This window comes from Homalodisca vitripennis, chromosome 5 (assembly GCF_021130785.1).
Source record: "Homalodisca vitripennis isolate AUS2020 chromosome 5, UT_GWSS_2.1, whole genome shotgun sequence".
NCBI lineage: Eukaryota > Metazoa > Arthropoda > Insecta > Hemiptera > Cicadellidae > Homalodisca > Homalodisca vitripennis.
In genome coordinates this window covers 108,194,450-108,220,992 of record NC_060211.1, presented here as the reverse complement: position 1 = coordinate 108,220,992, position 26,543 = coordinate 108,194,450, and the positions used below count along the sequence as shown (strand labels likewise).

Below are 26,543 nucleotides of genomic sequence, written 5' to 3'. Positions count from 1 at the left end.
TTTCAAGGGAAGAACACAACAACAAATGAAACATATTCAAAGCTATTTGGGAAATCAGCAGCTCCTCTTGTATCAATGCTGGATGAAATACCTCAAGATGAGTTACCCTACCAGTTGTTTTTTGACAATTTGTTTACAAGTCCAGCACTGATGAAACATCTGAAAAAGATAGAGGTTATGGTTCTACAGGAACTGTCCGAATCAACAGATTGCCAAAAGACTGCCCTCTTTCATCAAAAAAAGATATGCAAAATGAATCTCGAGGAAGCTTTCAATGTAAAATAGAAAAAGAAGATGGCATATTTGTCGCTCGCTGGAAAGACAATAGTGTTGTTACAGTCGCATCGACATCATATGGTATTGAGCCTATTGCTAGTGTGAAGCGCTTCTCTCAGTCAGAAAAGAAATATCTCCACATTCAACAACCCTTTGTGATAAAACAGTATAATCACCACATGGGAGGGACGGACCTTATGGATGAGGACATAAGCACCCACAGAATTGGGATCAGGGGAAAGAAGTGGTGGTGGCCTTTGTTTACATGGCTTATAGATCTGGGCACCACTAATGCTTGGCGACTTCTCAGATTGTCAGGGAACAAAATGACAAAAACTGACATTTAGAAGAGAAAATAGTTCAATGCTACTTAACAAGGTACAAGACTCCTCCAGCTCTTCCCGGCCCAAGTACTTCAAGAAAGGTCTTCGTTGCAAAAAATAAAAAATAGTCTACGCTACGATGGTCTACATCACTATGTAATACCAACAGAAAAGCGCAGGAGGTGCGCAAATAGATTGTGCAGTTCTGTAGGAAGAACAGCTTGCAAAAAATGTGACGTCGGCCTGTGTGTAAAATGTTTCGAGAACTATCACAAACTGCAGTAGGCTACTATATATGTCACTCTGGAGTCTACAAAAACTTTATAATAATCTGATTTTTACTTTACTTAATAGTTTAATGGTTTTAAAGTAAAATAATAAAGTAAAGTTTCATATAATGCGATTGGGTTGTTTATTTATTCGGAAAAGGTATCTTAAAAGCCTACTGTGACCATATGGTCACACCACAAATTTTCGATATAGATACATCACTAGAATAAAATCAATAATTTTCCAATAACAAAAAAGCTTATAGAAAAGGGTTTAAATACAAAATAATTTCAAAATTCCACAGAAAATAATTCCAGTCCTTTATGGGTTAATATTGCCAGTATGAAATAACATTTTAATCTCATGTCTCCACCAGTGTAACTGTTTTGAGTGGAGAAAAAAACGTTTCATAAACAAGCAGAAGTAGTACTACTTTTCCTTCGAACTAAGGATTGTGGATGAAAAATTCACAGTTCAAGAAAATCACAGTTTTTCAAGGAATTCAAAAACTGTTTTTATTCCTTTTAAAAAGATCGTACATTGACGATCTGCATTCACAGCTAAATTGATCGAAGAGGCGTAAAATATAATGCACGTCAAAAAGCTATTTAAATTATTAATTAATTTAATATACTCTTTGAAACTGAAAAATTTTAGACAGAAAAAAGGCTTTAGAATTTACCGGTTATTTATATTGAAATTCCCGGTTTATTTCCAGTTTTCCTTGGTGCGATAAATTTCCGGTTTTCTCGTCGGGTGACCACTCTGGCACGATGTTAAGGAATTATGGGGTAGGCATCCACTCTCTTCGCCCCCTTTTAATCCGCCACTGTCCGTTTACATATGATTTTCCCAGTTGTGTGCAGAACTGCGCGTTCCACCATTACGCAGATGATTGCCAGCTGAAAGGATGTCATTTCCCTATCAATGCTGACAATTAAACCCAATTTAAGGTGGCCAGCCGAAAACGGCCTCAGACCTCACGTAGGAAGGTGTTGCATCCTTCATTTAGCTCCACACGACTTTATAAAGACTCTAGGAAAGCATGGGATGAGTGTCAAGCTCGGTGGTGGGAGACTGGCCGTCTGTGACACAGTCATGACACTTGGTATCATGTTAGACGGCGGGCTCTAGTACGCCGACATTGTCACGCACACTTTCTAGCGAGCCATTGGCAGACTGAGGGGTCTGTACAGATTTGGATGCTTGTTACCAGGTTCTTCAAGCTTTTCAGGATGTTGACCAACCACAAGACATGCCGCTAAAATAGCCAAAATACCTATGTAATAGATTCTTGCACAAAGACCAAGTCTCACAGCGCAGCACCCCTCATGACCGTCAGCTTTACTTTTGCAGCGTGAGGCGAGGTGAAGTGGAGAAGCTTCTCTTACGAGTCCAAAAATGTTTAATGACATCCCCGAGAACTTTACCAGTTTATCTATTCATAGTTTTAAGTACCATTTGAAAAATATTTTTTAAGACAAATTATTTAATTTGCTTGCATATGTGTTTGGAAAACATAGTTTTTAGGTAGCTTTAGATTATTTATTGACAATGAGTAGTTTTTCAAACCAGTTTATAATTATTAAAAACCGCTCGCGATGAAAGGTATTTTTCTTTTATCGTATGACAGAAATCTTATCCTGTAAAGGTAGTTCTATTTGCATGGTGACGCGTAAATATGCTACCTAACACAATAAATCTTTTGTTTAGAGCTGTAAAACATTTGATAAAACATAGTAATGCTCTCATTTTTATGAAAAAAATGTTGGTACTTTTTTATTGTCAGATTTAACTTAATATAAACAAATGTGTTTACATTTGATATACTTTTATGCAACATATCAATTTCAACTGTCTCTTTCGTTTGCCGCCAGAGAAAGCGCACCCACAACATTTGAAGTGAATAGTGATTTAAGTGGTAGTAACCTATTATGGATACAATATCTTCTCACATACTATTAATAATCAAAGTTAATGAAGACACTATACGATGTATGAAACGTACTATCATAAATAACTCATACTGTACAATCCTGTAAACTAACAGAAAATCCAAGTAACTTAATATGAGAGATTTCAGTGTCTCTTATTGAATTCTTAGGGACAATTTGATCTGTTTCAAAGAGAAAGGAGGTTTTCCCAAATACAAACCACAGAGCTCCTTCTTCCTATAAACCATAGACTTTATAATCCTTAAACGCTCAGTACAGTTGTGGTAACTTGTTACAAAATTCATTCAAAGTACAATTAATTGTATTAAATACGACTACAACACTGATAACGAGAAACCAACACTGTGAGATGTGCAGTTATTTTTATCTTGACTCTCTTTATGCTGCTCACGAAAACCCATCCATGTAATTTAAAACTATGATTACAAAATCCAAGTATTTAAAAATAACAATTTTTATGATTTTTATTATTCATGTAAAATAAAACCAAAACACAACTCAATTTTAGGCCTACTGCCTAAACCTAATTACTTGAATATTATAAATCAATCAATAAAGTTAATTTGCACACCTATGTTTGGGTTATAAAAGCATTATAACCATAAGACCTTTTTACCCTATAAATAATAAACATTCAGCTAAAATTAATATATTTGCTGAGAAACTAAACTTTGGAGTTATGAAAAATACTTCAAAGTAAATTATATGAAGTGCCGGGCGGTACTCACAGTAGAGTTGAGGTACACCTGTGTGGTAGGGATACACACAAAGGAAGGTCTACAAATTAGTTCTTGGCGTCCAGAAAAACAAAAAAACTATACACATCGACGATAGTAGACGTAATAAAACTAAAACTGACTATGGGGTAAAATACAAAATGTGAATATGTAAATTATTAACAAAAATAATTTAAATTTTTACTTTTTGTATTGAGTGTTTTGTTAAACATCAATACAAGCATTAATGCATTATATCAAATGATCTGCTAAAATAGAAACAGGAACTAAAAAACTAATGTATACATCTTTCAGTCTGTATACTCATAGAGTTCGTTTAAGGGTGTGTCTCTAAACAAAAATGTAGTTTTTTTTCCAAAATATTTTATATATTTCATACTAATTTAGATTTAATCATTATTCTGAGATTTGAATTAAAGTTATATGCCTTTATGTTATATAGCAGTCTTGTTTCTTTAATTTGAAGTAATTTTAAGGTTGTTTGAAATTCTGTATTGATAATCTGAAACATTCTCTTTCCGAAAGACTAAATCAAATTACATGTTAAACAAGAGCAATTATCTTTTATAAAAATTTGATCTTACTTATCCAAAGTTCCAAATTACGAAGTTGCACTTTGGTTGACAGCACCAAAAATCGCATTGAAAATACTGTACGTACTGGATATGAATACTGGTTTGGATTTATACTTATTAAAGCTGTATTTATTTAAAATGTACATATATTTAAGAAAAGACCTATCCTGCTGAGCAAACCAAACTGGCCTAGCCTCAGTATCCTGTTCAGTGATAAGACACTACTTTTTTTGGAAGTCTATGAATGAAAAGAACAGCTAGGTATGTAGATGTATTCATTAGCGAACCTTTCAAGAACGTAAATTTCTTAGAGGCAGCATTCCTAGCTGGACAAAACAGCAACACTCGTTTGGTCAATGTGCTTAGTGGCCTGTAATGCCTATTGCCTATCACCCTCAATAAAACACATCTTATGTTCTACCAAAAATATGCTTTCAAACCATAGAATGATCATTCTGGAAATTCCAACATTTCATAGTTATGGTCAGTTATATTGAACATGAGCGTAATAGTTCATGTTAATATTAATATCAAATATTAGTTATTAAGAGAATTCATTTTATACTGAGATATATTTCTATTGAGAACTTAAAAGACATTTTGTTTTTGAATATAGTAATTTCAACTCATCTTTGATAATGAAATTAAAAGATTAATAATTAATTATAAAAATAGTCTGAGCATATAACTGATTAATGATTTAGTAATAACTGACAGTGCAATTCTTTTTCTATTGTGTATATTTATAATTTCATTAATAAACTTATTATATTACAATAGGATTTTTTATAGATTTTATTTATTTTTTTTTTTTTTGATTCTGACTACAGTCTGACAATATTATCTTATGATAATAACTCTTAAAGGTCCATAAAATCATTTATATCAATAAATTTAACCATAATGTGATAAAAAACTTTTATTTTCGGATTTCAAAACATGCTTTTTTACAGAGTGTACAGTTTTAACATTAATATTTATATCACATACAACCTGTATACATTTTTATATATAAAAATTTGCATAAACAATCATTATTTATGCTTTTACGATCTAATTAATAATAAATACTATACATTAAGATACTTACAACACTTTTCACAACCCTGATTTTCAAAGCAGTGTTCAAGGACATTATAATAAATATACTGATGATATCTATCACAGAGACTTTAGAAACAACATACTTTCAAAAATACTTGTATATATTGTATTTCTATCAAAAAGATTTACAAATAATATTGATTATATTTTGTTTATGAACAACCACAATAATGTGTTCATTAATTGGCAATGGAGGAGTAGATGATCTGACATATGTTACAAATGTAAAATAATTAATATTTACAATAATTCATACAAATCTGAATATTGTGTAATTTAGTTTTGTATTTATAGCACAGCTGTATGTATAATAAGGCACCTAGTATCACAACATGGCAATTTAAAAAATGAACTTTTGTAATGAATAGGTGAATAATTTTACTAGGAATTGCAACAACTAAACTGTAATTTTAATTTTCTAAAAATCCATGCTGTAAAATAACAAATATTTTATGAAATAAATAGAATATCAACTCTGATGTTAAAAAATACATTATAATTTAAATTGAATTAACAATTCTTTATTTGCAGGGAATCATAAATTAGTATAAAGCACTAACTGGACAATATGTTCAAAGTAAAATCACAATATTGAAATGTAACAAATAGGCTTTATATTGATTAACTGAAAAGTATAGTCCTCAGAATAATGTCTTACATTAAATTTAGACTAGATAAATTCTGCTCACAAAATAGCAAACTTCCTTAACATTAATAAAGGATTATTTTTCTAATAAGGAAGGAATGGGATGTATCAGGAGTTAAAGGAATATGAAACACACACACTACAACTTGAGGAAGGTAGCCGAGTCTCAACCTCAAAAATCTCTTTAGCCTAAAACTAATGAATCTCTAGTTTACTCAGATTATAAATTATATGTAGAAACAAACCTTGTAATACCTTTTCAAAACATTATCACACATATATTCTAATAAGTCATTGTATAAGAAATAAGTCATATCCATTAAATTATATTTGTGGTTAAATTGGTATATTGTTTCTGGATCAAATGAATAAGTTTTAAAGAATAATCTGACTAAAGTTTACATTAAAAAATTTGTATATTATTTAATATAGGAAAAATTGACAAAAATTGTAAAGCCTATTTACAAAGTTAGATTTTAAGTCTAAAAAAATTGAACAATGGTCAAAGCTGAGAGCAGTCTACTTACTGTTTCATAAAATTACATAGAAAGTTATACAATGTAAGACAAAATTTAGAACATACAGATACTCATACTTCAATTTTTGTTACAGAAAAGAGTTCACCTCACCCATCTCTTTTTAACTTTGAACCAAATTTAAAATTGTTTTAAAATTCTAAGAGGGGATGAATGGATTGGTTTATTTTTACAATATTTTACATCAGTTCAGTTACCAATTTTATATAGTAGGCTATATAATTAAAGTTTGGTCGTGTATTTAATACATTTAGGTGAATCTTGAACAAAGGCTTGATTGTCAACACCTTTAATAATACTTTGCTGGTTGTTAATTATCACTGTTCCAGGCTTGGATATCGGGGGCCAATCTCTGTCCGTATCCAACTCCTCAGCTATAGCATGATATCGTCGGCTAGATTTCTTGAGGTCACTGTTACAGAATCGTAGTTTTTTAAACATCAAGTATTGTACCACAAATGTTTCTAAAAATGTACTGATAACAAAGTTACTAAGAGCTAACCCTAGAACAACAAGAGGAAAATCTACCTTAGGAGGAAAACGCAGCTGAAGAAAATCTATGATCCAATGTGCAGGACTAACAGTTATGTATATACAAACACAAGTCATTACACATAATGAAGAAAAGAATATTTTGTTGGTGTAGATAGGTTCTCTGTACGGCGAACCCTGAGAAAATATGAAAGCCATGATTATATACTGGAACTGTCCCACAGAAAATACTGCATAGTTCTCAAAAGAAATGTAGTAAGTAGCAGCAACGTAGTGAAATGGCTCAAACCAAGGATAATGTTGTACAACATTGAAGGATATAAACTGAACAGTGGACATGACAATCACTTGAAGCAACAGTGATATCAACGGAATTGGAGATAAAAGACTAGTGAGTGGTGCCTGGGCCACGAGCGGACCAGAGTAAGCATGATTTCTACCAAAGAAAAAGGCAAAATTAACGACCAAACAGATGTCAATAAAAAGGAATTCAAAGTCTGTGAGATTACTGTCAATGCTGTAAAGAATTATTGTGGACATGAACTCCATAAGGCTGTACAGAACCATGAACTTGAAGACTCCAAAAGATGTTACCAAGGCGGCTCGACCTTCCCTTATCACACGTGGCACACAGGATATATTGGCTACTGCAGAAGTGAAGGGGGAGGCGACAGAAGACTCAGCTTCTGATAGCGATATTCCTGCGTGGGCAGCTTTTAGAGCTCCACAGTCATTAGCGCCATCACCACACATTGCTGTGGAAGGAAAAGTTGATTTAGAAAAATGATAAAACATTTTGATATGGGTATTTAAAATATTCAAAAATATGGTAAAATTATCCAATAAAAATTCAAACATACATAACTAAAATACAGATTTTTAGATTTAAGTGTCAAACACATACTTATAAAGTATTACTCTGTGTAATCAATGTTAAACAATGATAATATATTTCAATATGTGCACTATTTTACTGTAATATGTGGAGACTTCAATAGGGTTTGTTTTTTGACTAATTCACTCGCATTCTGTTTTAGATAGATTTAATTCTTTAAAAGTTGGTTAAGTGAAAGAAAGGTCTATAGAGTCATCATTTATTGAAGGGCTTTCTTATTAGATCTTAATTTGCGTTCTTCAGATATTTCAGTTACTGAAAGTACGTGACTTTACTGAAAATACTGTGTTTTTTAATATCCAACTACTGAAAACAACTAAACAATATTAACACACTTACCAACATAGTACCCCAATTGTTGTAGTTCTTGTACAAGTTGTTGTTTCTGTTCACTACTCATCCTAGCGAACACAGCTCCCTTGACTGCTATTTTAGGGATAAGTTCAGGGGCATGTTCCCGGATCATTCCCCATGATTTTCCACTGATGGCAATCCTGTATGGAGCATTTATGTTGGCTCCCAACTCACAGTCAATCATTGATCCATACGTTGCTGGCATAGATTTCTGTGAAACATAGACACACACGATCATATATATATCAATACATTGAAACTATTCAATTTCATAGTTATTAATCAATAGAGCATTCTCAGGTTTTGTTCTAATACAAATGAATTAATAAACAGTTGGTCAGTTGATTATTACCTAACTACTTGTAAACATTTGATATAGTTAATATATTACTTATTTAACGCCAAAGTTTGTATATACAATTTCATTACATCTATATTTATATATTCAACTTATATGTGTATGTATCATACTTATATCTTTTGCACATAAAATTATACCTTTCAAATCTCATATTGCACTCAAAGTCTCAACAAATGTTTTGGTAAAAAATTGATATTTTTGTATTCTATAAAAACTCTTAAATTAACTGTTCCCCTTCCCTGACTTTTTCTCTCATCCTAGTCTGATGCCCCTTACCTCTTTATCAAACACTGGAACCACCAAACCTTCTCATTCTATCTCTTTTTTGTCTTGTTCTTTTCCCCCCCAAAATTTTATCAATATTTTCAGCCCACATCTGAGTCGTACTCCACTACCTTGTTTGAACCCCCTCTATTCCCATATCACAGTCACTCAGCCAGTATCATCTTCCTCTAAGCAACGTCGTCTCCTGGAGGCATGTGTTGCCTTCCATCACATTTCCAGACATTAAATCGCTAAATATAACCCAACAGTGCATTGAAGTATACATTTCAATAAATTTGGTGGACATAACTTCAAAAGGTTATTAACTGACTCCAGAATTCAGAATAGGAGAGATGTTGACTCAGTGATGTGAGGACAACTAACTACTTTGTATTACTGCACATACACAGAATAAGCACTTTATAAGCCAGATAACTCACATCAGAACTATTTACCAAGAAGGATTTTCACTACTGTATCTCCAGTCTTCAATTTTTTGAAATCTGTCCCTTATATTGTTTCCTTACTAGAGAAATCTATGTGTCAAACTTTATGCTAGTTTAACACAGATGATAAATATTCATTAGTTTGAATCATTTAGTGAGTAGTTCTAATAAATTATAACTTCCTTGTCTTGTCTCACTATATCAATCCAAGCAGAGTACCATCTGAATCATGCCTTCATGTTTGAGCACTCATAGACTCTACTTCTTCTTGTGTTTAAAAATTTTTATCTCATAGTCCATTACTTGTAAATTTAACTCTCTTTAGTACGCGAAAAGAACATAGTCATGAGTCCACTACTTAGAATTTTGTATGTAGACAAATAATTCTATAAATTCTTGCATGGATTATTTTAACCCTACCCCAGATTTATTAAGGGTGGACTGATTTCATCTGCACTTTGAAATATTTTTATTGTTTCCTTCTTACTTCTAGTATAAATCCTAATCAATCTTGAGTGTCAGTGTGCTATTGGGTGACTAAGGTTACCCCCTAAAGTTAATGTTGATTGAATATATTACATTTCACATAGAGTATGGTGAAGAACCTGGAGTGAGAGAAATATAATATGTTGTGATCTTCAAATTGATTATCTTGTGTCTTCACCACTGTTATTCCACAACCCTTTGTTTATTGTAATTGGAAATATCAGCCTCAGTGAGATAGGTTTAGAAAACTAGATTACTAAAAGTATGAAATAATAAAATTATTTTCATTATAACATTGAATTATCTTAGGAAAAATATTGAAAGGATCTTTTATACTTTATATAAAACTGCTGTTCATTCATTAACTTTTGTTTTGTCATATATATTATTCATTTGAGATTGTTTGTCACATCTAAACAGAGAGTTAAATTACTGGACTGAGGATTTTTCCTGCTGAATAAATCTTTACATAACATTCCATCTCATCAAATTGTTAGTTATGTACCCTCATAAAACTAATTGGCTGGTATAGTTAAAAATTTAGTCAAGAAGATAAATTTAGAGTTAATATTATGGTGAATATATAAATTAATTCACATAGCGTGTTATTATTGTGAAACATTTCAATCAAACTTATAGCAGAGCTTTCAGTAAATTGATTTAAGTAAATGTTATTCTGTATTTAACAAAATATTTTGCTAGCTGACTTAGTTTGTTTACAATATTAAAATATTCTCTGTGTAATATGTTCACTGTAGCTTTATAGAATTTCTGCTATACTGTATTTATTAAGTGAAAATATAATACACATGGGTTATAGTACCTAACTCACAAAATTAATATAAAAACTGCCTTGAAACAATGGAACATAATTCAAACTTATATAGCTAAAATCTTTTTAGTACAGTTACAACACATTTTTCCTCATTGTAATAATATCTTAGATATAACACAGGACAATAATAATAAACTTATATATTAAAAGCTTTACAGAAAAATATTTTAGTGAGAAGTTAAGTACTTACGGAAAAACCTCCACCACAACTAAATCTTATCTGAAGAGAGGATCTGTTATTTTCTTCCTCAGCAATAACTTCCACAACAGTTTCTCCTCCTTCAATAATTCCACATTCTCTAGCAACACTTACTGCTGTTAAAATATTATCACCTGAAACAATTGTTTTAAAATTAATTATGTATAATATTCACTTTGGTCTATACATATAAAATCAAACTAATTATAATAATTAGGAAATAAAAGTTACACTGTAAAAATGCAACTACTGCATAAAATGTATACCATATACTTGATTACACTTAAAGTTATATGACAAAACACATGTAATATACACATATAAAGACACACAAAATTATGTGTCTTATTATGAAGTTAATAACTTTATATTAACTTTATTGATGAATTGAATTTTTTTAATTTGGTTAGTTTATCCTGCATTGATTAAAAGATTTTTGATTGTCTCAATCTGTAGTACAGTGGTAACAAATATTGAGTTTTCACTACAGAAAATGAAAAATCAATAATCAAATATCTATAGAATCAAACACATTTACAGTTACGAGATAAGTTTTAAGGGCACTCCTCTCAAATAGATGTTTCGGGTAGACTTAATTAATGTTGAACAATGTCATGAGAAGAGAACCCTGATTTACCAACTACCTCATTTCTCATATGCATCTTCAATTCCTTCCCTCATTTCGTAGTCAGAGCAAGAGACTCATAATATGATACAAAATTTTAAATTTAAAACCTCCTTTTTTGATGACTCTCATCTCACAGAATTTTATCAAACAATAATGATGATGGAAACTAGAGGACATCTCTACGATAAATGTATCAAAATGGTGGGCTATTAATCTTGGCTTAACCACAACAACCATGACTGACTTGACCATGTTCTTTATTTTCAGCCACAGAGAAAGGAAAAACAATATAATTTAATTTTCTTAGGGATTTAACCTAAATCATCCAATTTGAGAGTTTTTAATATTATAATGAACAAAGACCATCAGATTTGGATTAAATTTACTTTGTTAAAAATAACTATGTGTACATACTAAGAAAACATTTAACAAAACATTACATTTATTTAAAACATTTAGTTAGCTAATCAAATACTGTTAAAATAGTGATTAGGGTATAAAGTTACACAAACCTGTCACCATGACCACTTTGATTTGAGCTCCTTTAAGCATACTAATAATGCCTGTAGTTTGTGGCTTGAGTCGATTCTCCATTACAATGAGTCCAACAAATTCAAAGTCTTTTTCAACTTCGCTTCTCCGCAATTTTTGTACTTGAACATAATCAACTTCATCAAGAATTCTATAACCAACAGCAATGACTCGGTAACCTTGCTCAGTGTATTCTTGTAAAGCTGTCATTATATCTTGAGGAACTAAAACAAAGAAAGCAAAGATACATCAACTAAAAAAAACCATATTTATTATACAGATATTACAAATTTGGTAGTTAATTTGTAGCTTTAACCCATTATGATGAATTCACTATGTTAATACAGTTACTGTAACGATTTTTATATATCTAAAAGACATTTAAAATTACTATTTGCTTTTATAAATTACTTGTACTCTTTTTTTAAGAACAACATGAACTTTACAAATAAAGTAGCAAACTAACCTGTATCTGGCTTGCTCAGGCTCTGAATAATTTCTGGTGAACCTTTGCAATACACTGTGAGATCTCTTGAACCTAGAGTTCTTGTAATTACGCTCATTCTTTGTAGCTTGGATGAGAACTGATACTGGTGTATAATACCAATTTCAAGTGGCTAAAAATACAATAAAATCATTTAAATATTTTAAATAAATATATCAACATATTAGATTAACCTTTTTTTAACTTTATGCCAGTTAATTTAGAAAAGGAGGTATAGTCGAACCTTGATAAAACGAACTTCAAGGGCTACGGAAAAATTTGTTTTATCGAGGCTTAATAAAGAGGTTCATTTTATCCAGGTTTAATACTGCCGTTATTTGGTTGCCCATGTATACTCTCTCCTTGCTCTGAGATTACATCTATAAAACAAAGATTTTTGTGGCCAACCTCTATAATAGGAATCCTTGTTAACATAAGCTATTTTTCAACGTAGGCTTAGGTAAAAAAATGCTGTAACAATTTAAAAAATACAGTATCCATGAATAATCACTTGTATATATGGTTTTTAGAAACTTAACAGATCTATCTTTCACAAAAAAGACAAATTGCAATTAATTAATGAAAAAGTCATCAGTTTTTTATTGTTGGTTACTGCATGAATGGTTATTGTATCCAAACTTTCATATGCAAACAGCAGGATGGTTTTCTTTTTATTCTTCATTTCTATGTTTACAGTTTTCAGCCATTCACTGAACTCATCACTGTTCATCCACGCTCTTGAATTTACACTATATAATACAGTGTTAGTAAATTATTCACTTTTTTTAATCATCTAGATTTTTGGAATTGCCAATAACCAAAGAGTTTAACTTATTTTTTCCAGATGCGTTGACACCAACATGTAACACAATTGTGTCAACGCATTTAATCTTTGCTAAGTTTGTCTCGTTTGCAAGGGTCCCATTCATACGTCTTTGTTTTATCTGGTAGGCACTTGAAAACAGCCCAGACTCATTTGCATTATATATGTTATCCGGGTGATACCCCTGAGTAATGTCAGTAAGTTTTTCTTTTCAATTATCATATTGTATCAATCTCAATAATCTCAATCTCAATAATCTCAATAATCTATATCAATTATCATAGATATAGTATCAATCTCAAAAACTAAAATACAACTACTCCCTCTTCACGAGTTGCCCCGACATTACTATACAAGACATGGTCTCCATCTGAATAAAAAGGGCAAATCCAAAGTCGCTGAAATAATTGCACAATCATTGATGCTTTGGCCTGAAGATCTTGAGCTTACAGAGAAGCGGGTGACTGCAGACCCAGGGGCATTGGATTATTTCAATGAACCTGTTGCAGAGATCCATCATCGATCAAGCCAAAATCTGCTTCAGAGACCGCAAGAAAAAACCTCCAAAGTTTGACAGAAGCACACACAAAAGTGCTATCAACGTGGTGAATGCTGATATGGAAGATGTCATAGACCAAATGAGAATGGACCCAGCAGTCGCTTTCAGCCATACAATTTCCAAGGACTTTGACCATCCGAGACACATGTCAGGTGGTGTCGCTGTAATCTTCAGACGCAAGTTTGGAAGGCCACGCTATTCTGACTATGTGGATGAAAAGCTGGGTGGGGGGGGGGGGGGGTGGGGGGGGGGGGGGGTGGGGGGGGGGGGGGGTGGGGGGGGGGGGGGGTGGGGGGGGGGGGGGGTGGGGGGGGGGGGGGGCTAACTAATGCAGAAAACGCCTTATTGCAGAGCATTATTTTCGCTCGTACGGAATATTTGCGTTTTCAGGATTATTTTCACACAAATCCACCTATTAAAGCTGTGATTATTAGTGTTCAAAAATTATTAAGAGCAGATAGAGTTTTGATATTGTGGAAGGGTTGTTCAGGTCACCCAACAACTGTCTGTACAAATGAAAATCACGGAAAAGTATTGCAGCGTATTATAGTAACCGAAAGTTCTAACCGAATGTATTTGAAACTGTATATTAAGAAATGTGTTGTTTAGAACAGACATTGGTGGTTTTTTCCTACAAGATACAAGCTGGATAAGCTTTAAACTTTTGAAATGAAAACATTCAGAGTTCAGTACTGTGCTTCAATGTTAACACTGTGCTATTAAGAGAACCTGAGTTTATGGGTAATGTACGATTTTAGTTGCATGTCAAGTACACCTTAATGTGTGTTAATATAACAAGTGGACCACATTTTTACTAGGGTGTTGAATTGTCCTAAAAATAGATGTAGAAATTCCACACTGTAGTAATCGTGAGATAAGTTGAGTGCTGCCATTTCATGGGAAGGCATAATTGTGCATACTACTCGTTGAATAAATAATGCAAATCCTATTAGTGTAAACAAGGACCGAAATTGCGTCATTCTTTACTCCAGCTTTACCTCCGTTAGCCCCTCGCTCGGACCCCAGAGCCTCAAGATATCTAGTAGTGTCCGAAACATTTCTTTTTGTTCATATTGGTTCCAGCAAGATTAATGTAACAAGCCACACTGGCTTAGACAACATTGTTTTTACTCATAGAAACTTTTGGCAATCACTTCTCTTATAACAAACTTTCCTTACCCAGCACACTCCCAGATCATACATCCACGTGTGGCCTATGTCTGAAGACATGTCGATCGGAGAATATTTTTCGTGAGGGTCCACCAGCTAATCCATTGTCCAACTCAAGGAAAATTACAACCACATATATATAGGAACATGAAGCAAAACCTTCAAATGCCGCAAATCCTTCAAGAAACGGTGAGGGTGAGAGTATTACCTCAAACTGAACGCAGGTCACATTGAATATGTTATAACCCGAGTCTAACTGATGTTGCTTTCCTTTTACTTGTAATTGTACGTTAAGTGTGTAAAATTTAGATCTTATAGTTTCAGTAATGTCTTTTTTGGTACATGCTGTATATTATGCTTGATAAAATCAAGTTAATTAGAAAAATGGTATTCGTGAAAGCCTACCACCTCTTCTACCTTCTACACCTCTTACACATGCAGTATACCTCACATGTACCTCCTTAGGTACAATTCTAGGTACTTTTGTGAACACAAAAATACATACAAAAATGCAATGTAACTTGTTTCTTAAAATTGTATGAAAACATGGTTTACTTTTCATTCGCTTATCATTTCGACTGGAAAAAATAATACCCATATTATTTATATGAGTGTGAAGATGTATTTCGCAATGAACACAAAATCGCAATTATGTATATTTTGATCTATTATTTTGAAAATATAAGTAAAGTCGATCCCCGGATTGATGTAATGAGTAGTACAGTTACCAAATCTAAATTTTTTACTTTATGGCATGATTTAATCATCCAAATTCTGGATTTTTTTTATTTTCCAGAAGTAAAGTAATTCTAGATCGCTTGTTATAAAGTTCAACATTATTTTTGCGAAACCGAAGTACGCATAGCAAGTGTGCCCTTTTGGCACATATTCTCAGTTTCTCACGCATATTGACTGTCATCTAATTTCTCAAAAATTTTGCTTAAATATTAAATTTACAAAATACGATGAATTTGAAAATTACACTCTACTCTTTAGAGTAAAAAAGCTTTGCAAACAAAGTATTTCAACCTTTAAAATGAAAAAATATATAAGGAAAAGATTAGCATATTACTTCGAGTAGCCTATTTATTGACTTCCGATCTGCTCACAATACGTATTTACTCAAGCAAATTTGTAAGATCACGCGGTAAGTTTTTACAGTGAATGTAGTTTCTGAAATGAAATATCTAGGACATAAGTCTAGTATCAAAATTATGTAAATGTTGTTTGTTGTTGTAGACGAACAATATCTACCAGTGTTTATCGGTGCATTAAGTAACCATGTAAATATTCACTTCTTAAACGATAACAGCTTTACGCATTGTTCGGTTTTAATTGTAGGAGAATTACGCCTTGTAACAGTGTTGTCACAAGAGAATTAAACTGTTCACGTGCTACAGACTATGTGAACAACATTGACCGAGGTTCACATTTTAATATTGCACCGAGTGTTAAGTAAGGTACAGCGCAGCTGCCAGCGCCGAAGTTCGAGCGGCAGCATTGAGAAGCTCGTGTTTGCCTCTGGGCACTCGCGGAAGTGTAAGCGAAGTGACAGTCGCGCTCAGTCCCCGCGCCGAGACAAGAAGTAGAAGTAGTGTGGTCGAGTCTCGCGTGAAGTTCTGTTATCACAAACGTTCAATTGTAGATAGTGCGTGTGTGTGTCTACCGTCTACACTTTTTCTTCAGACAAGTCGGGTAAGTCTACTTAACTCAGTGTACTGTCTGTTTGATCTCAAAGGTTACAATATTGTTGGTTATTGTTTCGAATGTTATTTTATTGTCTATACTAATAAGCTGCATTTGATTTTACAAAGAATTTTGCTGATCTTTCACCCTCGTGTGAATGAGAGGGTTGCCGATATAGCATACTAAATTAAATTGGCGGAGTCAGTGTAGGTGTAATGTCAACTAACTAAAGCGGCGTTTGCAGTAGGGAGTTCATTTGTTTCAGAAGACGAATCTTTACAGCTAGTGTTGTGTTTATATTACTCCCCAAGAACATACCAAAGGACACATGTTTAACAGTTAGAATTCAAGTAGAGCGTTAGAAATACTCCTTACTTGTTGGAAAATATCGGCTAAGCCACGATAAAATCGTATTGAAGTACGGCTTTTGAATTCTACTTATATATCTGTTTAATACAGTCATAAAACCTTCTAATTTATTTATTAGGTAGTAAAAGGCGAATCCGTTCGATCTACACGACATTTTGAAAACTATTTTGGTCACTGATAGGAGGTAGGTCCTAGTAGTACTCGATACAATTCATCCTGTATGTTAATTGTATTAAAGTGGATCAGGATGTTCAACGTTATAGAAATTATTATATATATTTAGTTTGTTGTATTAAAACAATTAAGCGAATTTTTAAAAAACTATTGTTTTATAAGACCATTTATTATTGCTCAATAAGAATAAACGTTTTTTTTTTTTTTTTTACGTTTATACTTAAACAAAAATTAATTATATTTTAATATCCCAAATTTGTTCGTCTGCTTCATTGTGATACGTTCGCACATAAAATAATTAAAAAATTATTCAGACGCCGTCTAATATCAACTCGAGTACATTAAGCTATATTAATTATTTGTGAAATTTCAGGCGAGAAATGAATATGAAAACGCATTAATGTTTAATATTTTTACAATGTTTAATTAATTCTAGTTTTTATATATGTGTAACTCGAAAACCATTTTGAGGCGTCTGAAAAACCAGGGCATTGTAGTAGTTATAAGTTAAACCAGGGTATCATATTAGAAAAATGAAGCTTGCCGGCCCTGCTTGTTTGCGTGTATATAAACGGGATATCGAGTTTTCTTGAACAATCTGGCAAGATTCTAAAGCATATTGCCTCTGATGTAAAAAATTGAAATTTTTTTACATAGATTGGTTTTGGGAACATACAAACCGTTGTCCTAATTCTTGTCTTTTTCAACGGGAAAGTATAAAAGGGTCCTTAATATATTTCTTACGTGAAAATAACTCGAAAAAGGCAGAATTTGTAAAGTCAATTCTAAAAAGTATTTGAAGGTAAAGCTTGCCAAAAACTTGGCAACACATGTAGGACGTTATAAAACGAAAATGGATATTCTAAATATTTTATGTTTGGCTATTCTAACCAAAAATCATTTTTATTTTGTAGGCCAAAAACAAAACGTTTATTCTTTATCAGCGCTGAGCCTCATATTTGTGGCTTCTAACACAATTCCTTAAATATGGAATTGATGTAGATTTCGAAAAAGGATTACAGTTATCAGATCTTTAAAGACATACCAAAAATTTTAAAAGAAATTAAACGTTTATAATTAGTTAAACGGGCTATCAAGTACAAAATAGTCCTTGATCTGGTAAGTGCACTATTTTTCATATCGTAAAATGTGAGGACATGCGACATTGTACAATATTTACTATACATAAATTTCATTTGAAAACACTATAATCGGGCAACATGTACATATTAAATTTTATTGTTAATATTACTCGGCGTTATTGCTCTTAATTTTTTTTTTTTAACTATTGTTGTCTTGAGAACGAAAATTGCCCGCATCATATCGTTCTGGCTCAACACTTGTCCAAAATCATGTGTCACAATACCATATTTACATTAGAAAGGAAAGAAGTCAGCATGGCGGATCCAGTATGGGCAGGTATTAAAAAATTATATACAAAATGTCAAAGATATCAAACAAAAGAAAAAGTCTTTACAACCCAAAAATGATCGGGTAATACTTTGGTATTAAAATCTGAAGATGTGTAGAAAGGTCGAGGGAGGGGATATTTAAAACCCAACTACCTACTTGTTAACTATTCAATGATGTTTTGTTTGAAGTTTGTTTTTGACGATGCCTTTATTCTAGCATCCTTAATGTGAGGAAAACATGATTTTCCGGACATTTGCGATCGTTCAGTGATACAAAAAACATCAGTCACGCATTGATTGGTGTACATCATTTTTTCTATCACTAAGTGACGGCAAATTTCCAGAAAATCCTGTTTTATTCAGTAATGAGTGGAACAGTCTTAACAAAAATAAGGTAACGTCATAATCAAGAGTGTTGTTTCCAGAACAATTAATTACCAAATGTGTGTGGACAAACTAGAACCAAGCTAATGGATATGTTCTGAACAATGTGTGTTCAAGCTAGTACAAACAAGCTAATATATGCTTACTGTAAGTTCAAACACTGGTGTGTTGTGTGTGTGGGTTGTGTGTGTGTGGTGTGTGTGTGTGTGTGTAGAGTGTGTGGTGTGGTGTCGTGTGTGGTGGTGCTGGTGTGATGTGTGTGACGCGCGCGCGCGCGCGCGTATGTGGTGTGGCCCTTTCATCTACTTTATTATAGCGGAGTATCCGCAATTCATTCTGGGAACACCATTCCCAATATGAGGTAATAAAACACAAATTGCTACCAATAAGGTATGGAGCACACAAATAAAAATGCTTTACAATGTGTTATTGAATCCCTACGGAAAGGTTATAGGGTGCTTAATTCTGAATATTTCCGAATATAAGGATATTTTTTACTGATTTTCAACTGCCAATGTACTAGCGGTGAAATAGATCACAAACCATGTTTAGTGTTTAAAAATTTTATATTCCTTGTTTTAAAAAATTGCTTGTAGTTTGTGAGTGACTGCAGCAGAGCGAAGAGTAAGATGAAACGATATTCCCCATTTTTCCTATCTTGCAAGTTACGCCGGCAATTCCCATGTGTGGAAGAAGCGTGATCAGCCTCCCCACCTTCAAACTCAATGTTTGAATTTAAAATCCCGATATATCGTGGTTAAAATAGTTACGATAAAAACCCGCATGGCATTATGCATTTTGAAGGCAGCTTAAAATATTTCGAGTTTTAAGGAACAAAACTAACCTCATAAACACCCTTTGCACTTAGCGAATAATTGTTGTACGACAGCTTTAATATTGATATGCTATAAACCTAAGACTCCCAAATTTAGTACTAATTAACAGAATGTGGCTGTAAATCATTTTGAATACACCTATTTAGTTGGAGAGGATTTAACTCAACAGAGGTGTACTTCTTAAGGTTTTTTTATGTATGAACACATTTTATAGTTTTGCAGTTTAAATACCAAAGGTCGTAGTGTGCCTAGTAAATATTAACGTATCCTGAACGTTAACAATGTTAAATTCATTTGTAATGGACGTGATATATACGAATGTGACGGGTTCATTCTTATCCAGAGTTTGCCAAATAAAGCAATGGAATTATTGGACTGTCTTGGGGGGGGGGGGGGTGGGGGGGGGGGGGGGTGGGGGGGGGGGGGGGTGGGGGGGGGGGGGGGTGGGGGGGGGGGGGGGTGGGGGGGGGGGGGGGTGGGGAGTGACCAATGATGTGAATAAAAAGAGACAATTATTTCAGTAGAGCAAGTTAATATTTCAAAGATGCTTTCTATTAAAAAGCAATTGGTGAAAATGAGAAGATATAAAGAGATTGGTTAAAATTAAAAAAAATGAATAATCTTGGATATGAAAATTTGGCGAATGATAAAATTCTATCTACGAAAATTCTGCCAGATGTGTCCCAATGATGTGAATAAAAAGAGACAATTATTTTAGTAGAGCAAGTTAGTGTGACTCAGAGATAACAGTCATAACCTATTCTCAAGGTCTTTCATACACACACACAGATGGGTATGATAGTAAGAGACTGCTCTGACTTCATGTGTTATTATGCTAATTCTTTTAGCTCTATGTGATGTGTTAATTTGATCGAAAATGCGGATCCACAAAAATTCTATTCTAGTTCGTACTAGATCATTATTTTTTTATGATAATTGTTTTAAGTGTAATCAGTATCATTGCCCAATCAGACTCATATGGTGCGTACAAATATATTTTATACTAAATGTAATGGAACGTAGATACATGGTACTTTGCAGACGATGAATTATTAGGTCTAAAACATCCAAGACTAAATTGAAAAATCAAAACAACGCGTTCCTAGGTTTTCTGCAGCCTGTGAGAAGATGAGATGGATTCCGGCCAGGCGGATTCAGACTAAACAAAATAGTCAAATGTAACTTGTGCCCCACAGTTAGCCAAGATCAGAACGCTGTACACTTTTAATTAAATAACTTTTACTTGTTGAATTAATTCAGTCATAAACTTAGTATGTTTTCCATATTGAAAACATTAGAAAATAAGTGAAATTGAAAAATTCCGACTAGAATTCTGGAGACTGATTGCCCCAGGATTATTCGATGAACAATTTATTTAGGAAAATATTTCTACATAGTGCATGAAATGGTTTCAGGATTGGTGCAACATATCGATACTGGAGAAATTAAATATCGCTGTGTAATTGAAAACTGCTCCAGTCCCAGCTGCACAAATTGTTCTTTTTAATTCACAATTTACTTATTGTACTCTTTCCTAATCGTAAAACATTTATTACAGAACTTCATTAAAAAATACTATGAACATATTATAGTTCACTTTTCTTTGCTAGTTACAGCCTGAATACATATTTCTTTAGATTCTTTAATATTTTTTAATTAAAAAATACAATGACCTCAGTTCAAACTGATCTGTAATTTTTTTAATCAGTAGCGTTTAAGCGGGGGGGGGGGGGGGGGGTGGGGGGGGGGGGGTGGGGGGGGGGGGGGGGATACTAAAATTAAAACAGCTGAGCCGAATTGCTTGTTGGCCTTGCAATAAAAATTTTATTTATCAAATTAATCCTCTTAGTTTATAAACAGAAATTTTCAAGTTCAACATAGGATATCCGTTATTTTTGGTAAATTTAATAATGGTCATCTAAATAATAGATATTTCATATAGACTTGTAACTATTTTTGACTCAATTTTATTTAAGAAGTTATGAATTTCAGATAAAATAAAGTTTGTGAAAGGATTAATAAGCTACTCAGTAGAAATTATGTTTCTTATGATTTAATATCAAAATTATTTTATGCCTTATTTCGAATTTATTTACAAATCCGTTTTTTATAAAACTAGACATTTTATTTAAAATTAAAACAATAACAATTATGCGTCATTTTACGGGACAACTTAACGGATAGATTTTTAAAATGTTTTGAATATGACACTTTTGATTGTAGATTGTGATAAGCACCACGGATAATAATACCTGAATAAAGTAGGCTCAGAGTAGAACACTCTTGTCTTTAAACAATAATAAATATAAACTCTTCATGAACAGGAATGACAAGTTTTTTGGACCCTAGTCGCGTGCCAGGTTATACAGCAAATTTCGGAAAGTGCTATCCATAACAAATATGGGAGTTGATTTATTTACAAATTCTTATTCAGCGTTTTAGTGTAATGCATAACAATTTTTATAATAGAAAAATTCCTTTTCGCAAATTTCTTGAAACAAACGCCATACCTTAAAAACTATAACGAAATAGTTGAAAAAGCATGGGTTTAAGAATATTCATAGTTGAATACCCCCCCCACCAATTTAAAACTACCTTAATACTGTTAAAAACAATAATATATATGTCTATGATTGTGCGTAGAATAAATTTTTAGTTGCAAATAGACTTGTATATACACAAATAATGAGAAGCGTTCTCCGTCTTTGAAAACATGGTTGTAATGTCGGTTTAGACTGCTTGCCGCTAACGTTAATCTATCTGTAATAACACTGTCTCCTTGCTACCACAAGTTTTGAGTCCTTGTATCTACCAGTATGACCGCTATAGTGGCCACAACGGTCCGCGTTACGTATTGCAAAATATTTGCTTAATTATATGTATTTTACTGTATTACTGTCGAAAGTATACAATCTTGTTCTGGGGACTACTAATCAAAATGCATTTATTACCCTCAAAGGCGTCCAAAGGATTTCCCTATCAAGTTCTAAGACTCAATCTAATGTCTATATTCGTTAGCTCAATGCAATATTTCAGGATTATGTACAACGACTGCGTAGGACAACCACGACAAGAAACCATTTATATTATGATTAATTTATATGTAGGGGTTTTACATTAATATGCTGAAGTAAAATATTTGGATGAAAGTTTTAAATATTTATTTTACTCAAATATTTATTTCACCAATATTTTTTATATTTTTTTGTTTTGTAAAATCACTTAACACAAAACTACTTTAATTAGTTCCTCGAATTTTTAAGTCACGCTGAGTTTTAATGGAGCCAGCAAGTCGACCACGCTGAGCCGGAGATACGCAGTTGCTACACCCGATAAGGAAATTGGGGGTTTCACCACGTCTATCACGCTTTCTCCATTCTCAGAATCCAATAATTGAATTGTGTAAAATTGCTATTACCTAATTATTTACAATATAACACGAATTATATTGAATAGTTGACACTCCGTTTACAACAATAATGTAATCTAGTCAAGTAAATAATTTGTTAAAAAACAACCCCATATTGATGTAAAGTACGGTGCTCTACATTGATAATCCTTCCAACGTACAATAAATAAGTATTATACCTAAATAATGAAAAGCTTCCAACGACATGTAAACGTGTTACATACATTATACCGCAGTAAAAATATCACTGACTGTGTTTTAGTTCACTTGAATAATCTCCTATAGTCACTGCCACTTTAAAATAAACGTGACCTCCTGCTCAAAGTTAAAGTTCTGAGATTGCTATGTTTATAAAATAATAAAAAAACAATCCTAAACAAGAGGATGTATGTATACTGTATTTATTTTATTGTAATATTTCAAAGAATGAGCTTTTTATTGGACGTTCAGATTGAATTTTTGTAAAATAAGATTTAGTAGGAAAGGTGTGGACCCAAGATGCTGGATAGTGCATGGTGATTAGCGAACACAAACACACACACACAGACTGAGGGTGTTTGAGCACAGAATTACAGTAAAACAACACAGAATCACTGGCAAAAAGTGCAGAGACCCGTACTGACTGGGTGTTTATACACAATTAATTGTGTGATGTTAAACACGAACAGATAACAAAAGCGTGCAAGTGCGTGTGTATCAGTGCGCCAGATCCTGTTGTGTGGAGGGGACAAAGCTGACAGTGACACAGGTGGACTCTGTCGTACTCGGCCCGCGTCCACGCTTCTGGCCAGTTTGGCTCGGCTTGGAACCGCTTATTTTCCCATTTCCTTATTGTTTTGACAGCAGCTCTTGCCGAACTTGCCTGAGTGATGTCACCAGAGATTCGGCTAAATTGAGGCGGAACCAACTGGAACCTAATCGCCGCTCAAGGAGGCACTGGACCTACCAAACCATCGGCCGGACAAGTCAAGGGCGACCATTTAGTTTTTCGGGCTAATAGTGATAAACGGTAACAACGCGAACAACATCGAGATATTGGCTCTGTGGAGGCCAAGAGACACAAGCAGCGAGGAAAGCCTTGAGAGGTTCCGAGGCCCGGTTCTCTCCTGAAATTATGTAACTGAAGAATTAAATTAAACCCTATTTATATTGAAATATTCTAAACGATAAAAAGTTTGTGGCCCAGTCTAGTTTCATTTTTTAAACAAATTACAAATCATTTCAAACTATACAATGTTCTTGTGAATGTCATACTATTTCAGAATAGATAAGTTGGAACATATCATTACTGAAACGATGGTTTTAGCCACTGACAGATACGGGATTATAACATCTCCTCTCCCTCGGTCTCCGGGCTTGCTGGTGGCGAGCGAAAGAGTATCTTTGTGTCTTAAATGCCCAACTTGTAACTTGTCGCGATTGTTTAAATTTTGTCCGGCTTTAATTCTTCAATTACGATTGAGCTTTATTGACAAGGACCTTAACTGTATGGAGCGATTTACACACTGAAAGTATAATACAGTTTCACTGGTGTCAAATTATTACGTACATTTGCAAATAATTCTTGAGATCCTACTAAAATGATGAAATAAAAAAGTGAAATATAAACCACTTAAATAACTTTTTTCACATGTGACTTCATTACTTAATTTTAAATTTGAACAGTTTTTAGCTGGCAGTAACTTAGAAGAACGAAGAAGACACAATGTTAAAAAGAACCGGAAAAATAATATTAATTAAAGAAATTATATAGAATGTATGAGCTAGATTTGAAAAACAATAGAAAATTAAACATTTAAATGAACAAAAAATGTTGACTTATGTAAGATATCAAATTGTGAAAATCACTTGTTAAAAAATCATAGTCTACAGGTCCAACGCGACAAAAAAGAGAAAATCATTAAGAAAACTTAAACATTTTTTTTTAAAGGCATGAATAGGAAAACAAAAACAAAAACTCACTGAAAACACGACGTTAGATACCCGCACGTTTAAAAAACCCGAACGTGCAACCACAAAGGTGTGACGTAACAGGCCGTACACGAGTCCACTCTTATAAACAACAGATCCCACGTCCTATTTACAAATTGTATCACATAACAAATAGTGTTTTGTAGTCGTGCATCTTACGTATTGGTGGCCCAATGCGAAATTGTACAACAACGCGAACGCCTGGAACGCGAAGTACCGTTACAAACAAACAATCATATTTTCGGACTCCGTCGGCGACACAGCGCGGATCGTATTATAGTTTACGCAACATTCACCTTTTCGTTAACTAACCATTAAACTTATACCTCTGAATTATGCATCGATCCGATTGAATACGATCAACAAGTTAAACTAGCTATAATATCGTAAGAAGCAGTCTAAGGAAAATCTATATTCACTATGCCCGTTGTGCTTCTAACTGCAAGTCAACATATCCACAGCAACGTCGCATCACTCTGAAGTTCAACCCCATGCCATTCAATGAGGAAAGCTCTGAGGAAAACATCTGCAGTAGATCCACTTTTTTGACAGTTTCCCTGTAGAAATGAACAATTCCTTCATCCTTTCCTTAGTCTTGCAAGGGCAGTCCACAGAAAACCCAACCTTGTGTCAGTGATTACGCTTGCCTCGACCATCCAAAGATCTAAGAACGTGTCACCACACCACCGAGTCGTGTTGCTCAGGGAATTCCTGAACGATGATATGATCAATCAAGGCTGAGCGTATTGACATGTTTCGCTGGGTTGGCTCGATTGACGAACTGAGCAAAGGTTCATCGATGCCCAAGAGATTCCTGACATAGAACCTATCCATACACGGATTAACTTTGTTAGGGTAACTTTGGAGGTTTGCGTAAACTCAAAATTTAACTCAAGAATCTTCATTCTTAAAAAAAAAGCGAATCCGAATAAATTGTCCAAAAACTGCGCAGCTATACAGAAGAGTCCGTGGTTAGGCAAGGCTTTTTCAAAGACTTAAAAAAAACGGTTGACCATTTACCCTGCCTCTATAATTTAGAGACCTGTCTTTAAAAAAAAATTCTAAATGGAATGCCATAAGAGTGTGTAGTGACATAACACTCTTATGTAAATAGAGGCAGGAAAAAACTACCGAACTGGGGCACACCCAGGGCTGCGGTACTGTTTGACACGGTTTGCCTTCCCAGGTCAGGAGTTCTCTTTCTCGACAGGATTACCAAATCACCTAAAATGCCGAAATGCTGAAGGCATTTAAAGCTCGTCCTGAAAATGAACTTTAGTCGCAAACGCATTTTTAAAAACACTCGGGCTGAAGTTTATGGCATTCAATTGGGAGACCCTTGGTTTGGCAGAC

The 26,543-nt window shown here is 33.6% G+C and overlaps 2 protein-coding genes across 2 annotated transcripts in view; one reads left to right on the top strand and one right to left on the bottom strand.

Annotated features, from left to right (window-relative positions):
* Positions 1-5,040: 5,040 nt before the first annotated feature.
* Positions 5,041-12,862, bottom strand: LOC124362685 (polyamine-transporting ATPase 13A3-like). Its single transcript, XM_046817389.1, has 5 exons — positions 12,380-12,862; positions 11,895-12,137; positions 10,746-10,888; positions 8,149-8,374; positions 5,041-7,669 (listed from the first exon to the last, which is right to left on the bottom strand). The coding sequence occupies exons 1-5, from the start codon at positions 12,474-12,476 to the stop codon at positions 6,645-6,647; spliced, it is 1,734 nt and encodes a 577-aa protein (XP_046673345.1). The 5' UTR covers positions 12,477-12,862; the 3' UTR covers positions 5,041-6,644.
* An 852-nt stretch (positions 12,863-13,714) lies between these two features.
* The window catches only part of LOC124363578 (kelch-like protein 17), a 37,845-nt gene continuing 25,016 nt past the window's right edge, over positions 13,715-26,543 (top strand). The window contains 1 exon segment of the mRNA XM_046818834.1: positions 13,715-14,003. Within this exon segment, the coding sequence (XP_046674790.1) occupies positions 13,715-14,003 (289 nt within the window).

Coding starts and splice junctions, on each gene's coding strand:
- LOC124362685 (XM_046817389.1), bottom strand. CDS start 12,476: ATGAGCGTAATTACAAGAACTCTAGGTTCAAGAGATCTCACAGTGTAT. Junction 12,138..12,379: donor CCTGAGCAAGCCAGATACAG/GTTAGTTTGCTA, acceptor TCTTTGTTTTAG/TTCCTCAAGATATAATGACA. Junction 10,889..11,894: donor CAAAGTGGTCATGGTGACAG/GTTTGTGTAACT, acceptor CAATTGTTTCAG/GTGATAATATTTTAACAGCA.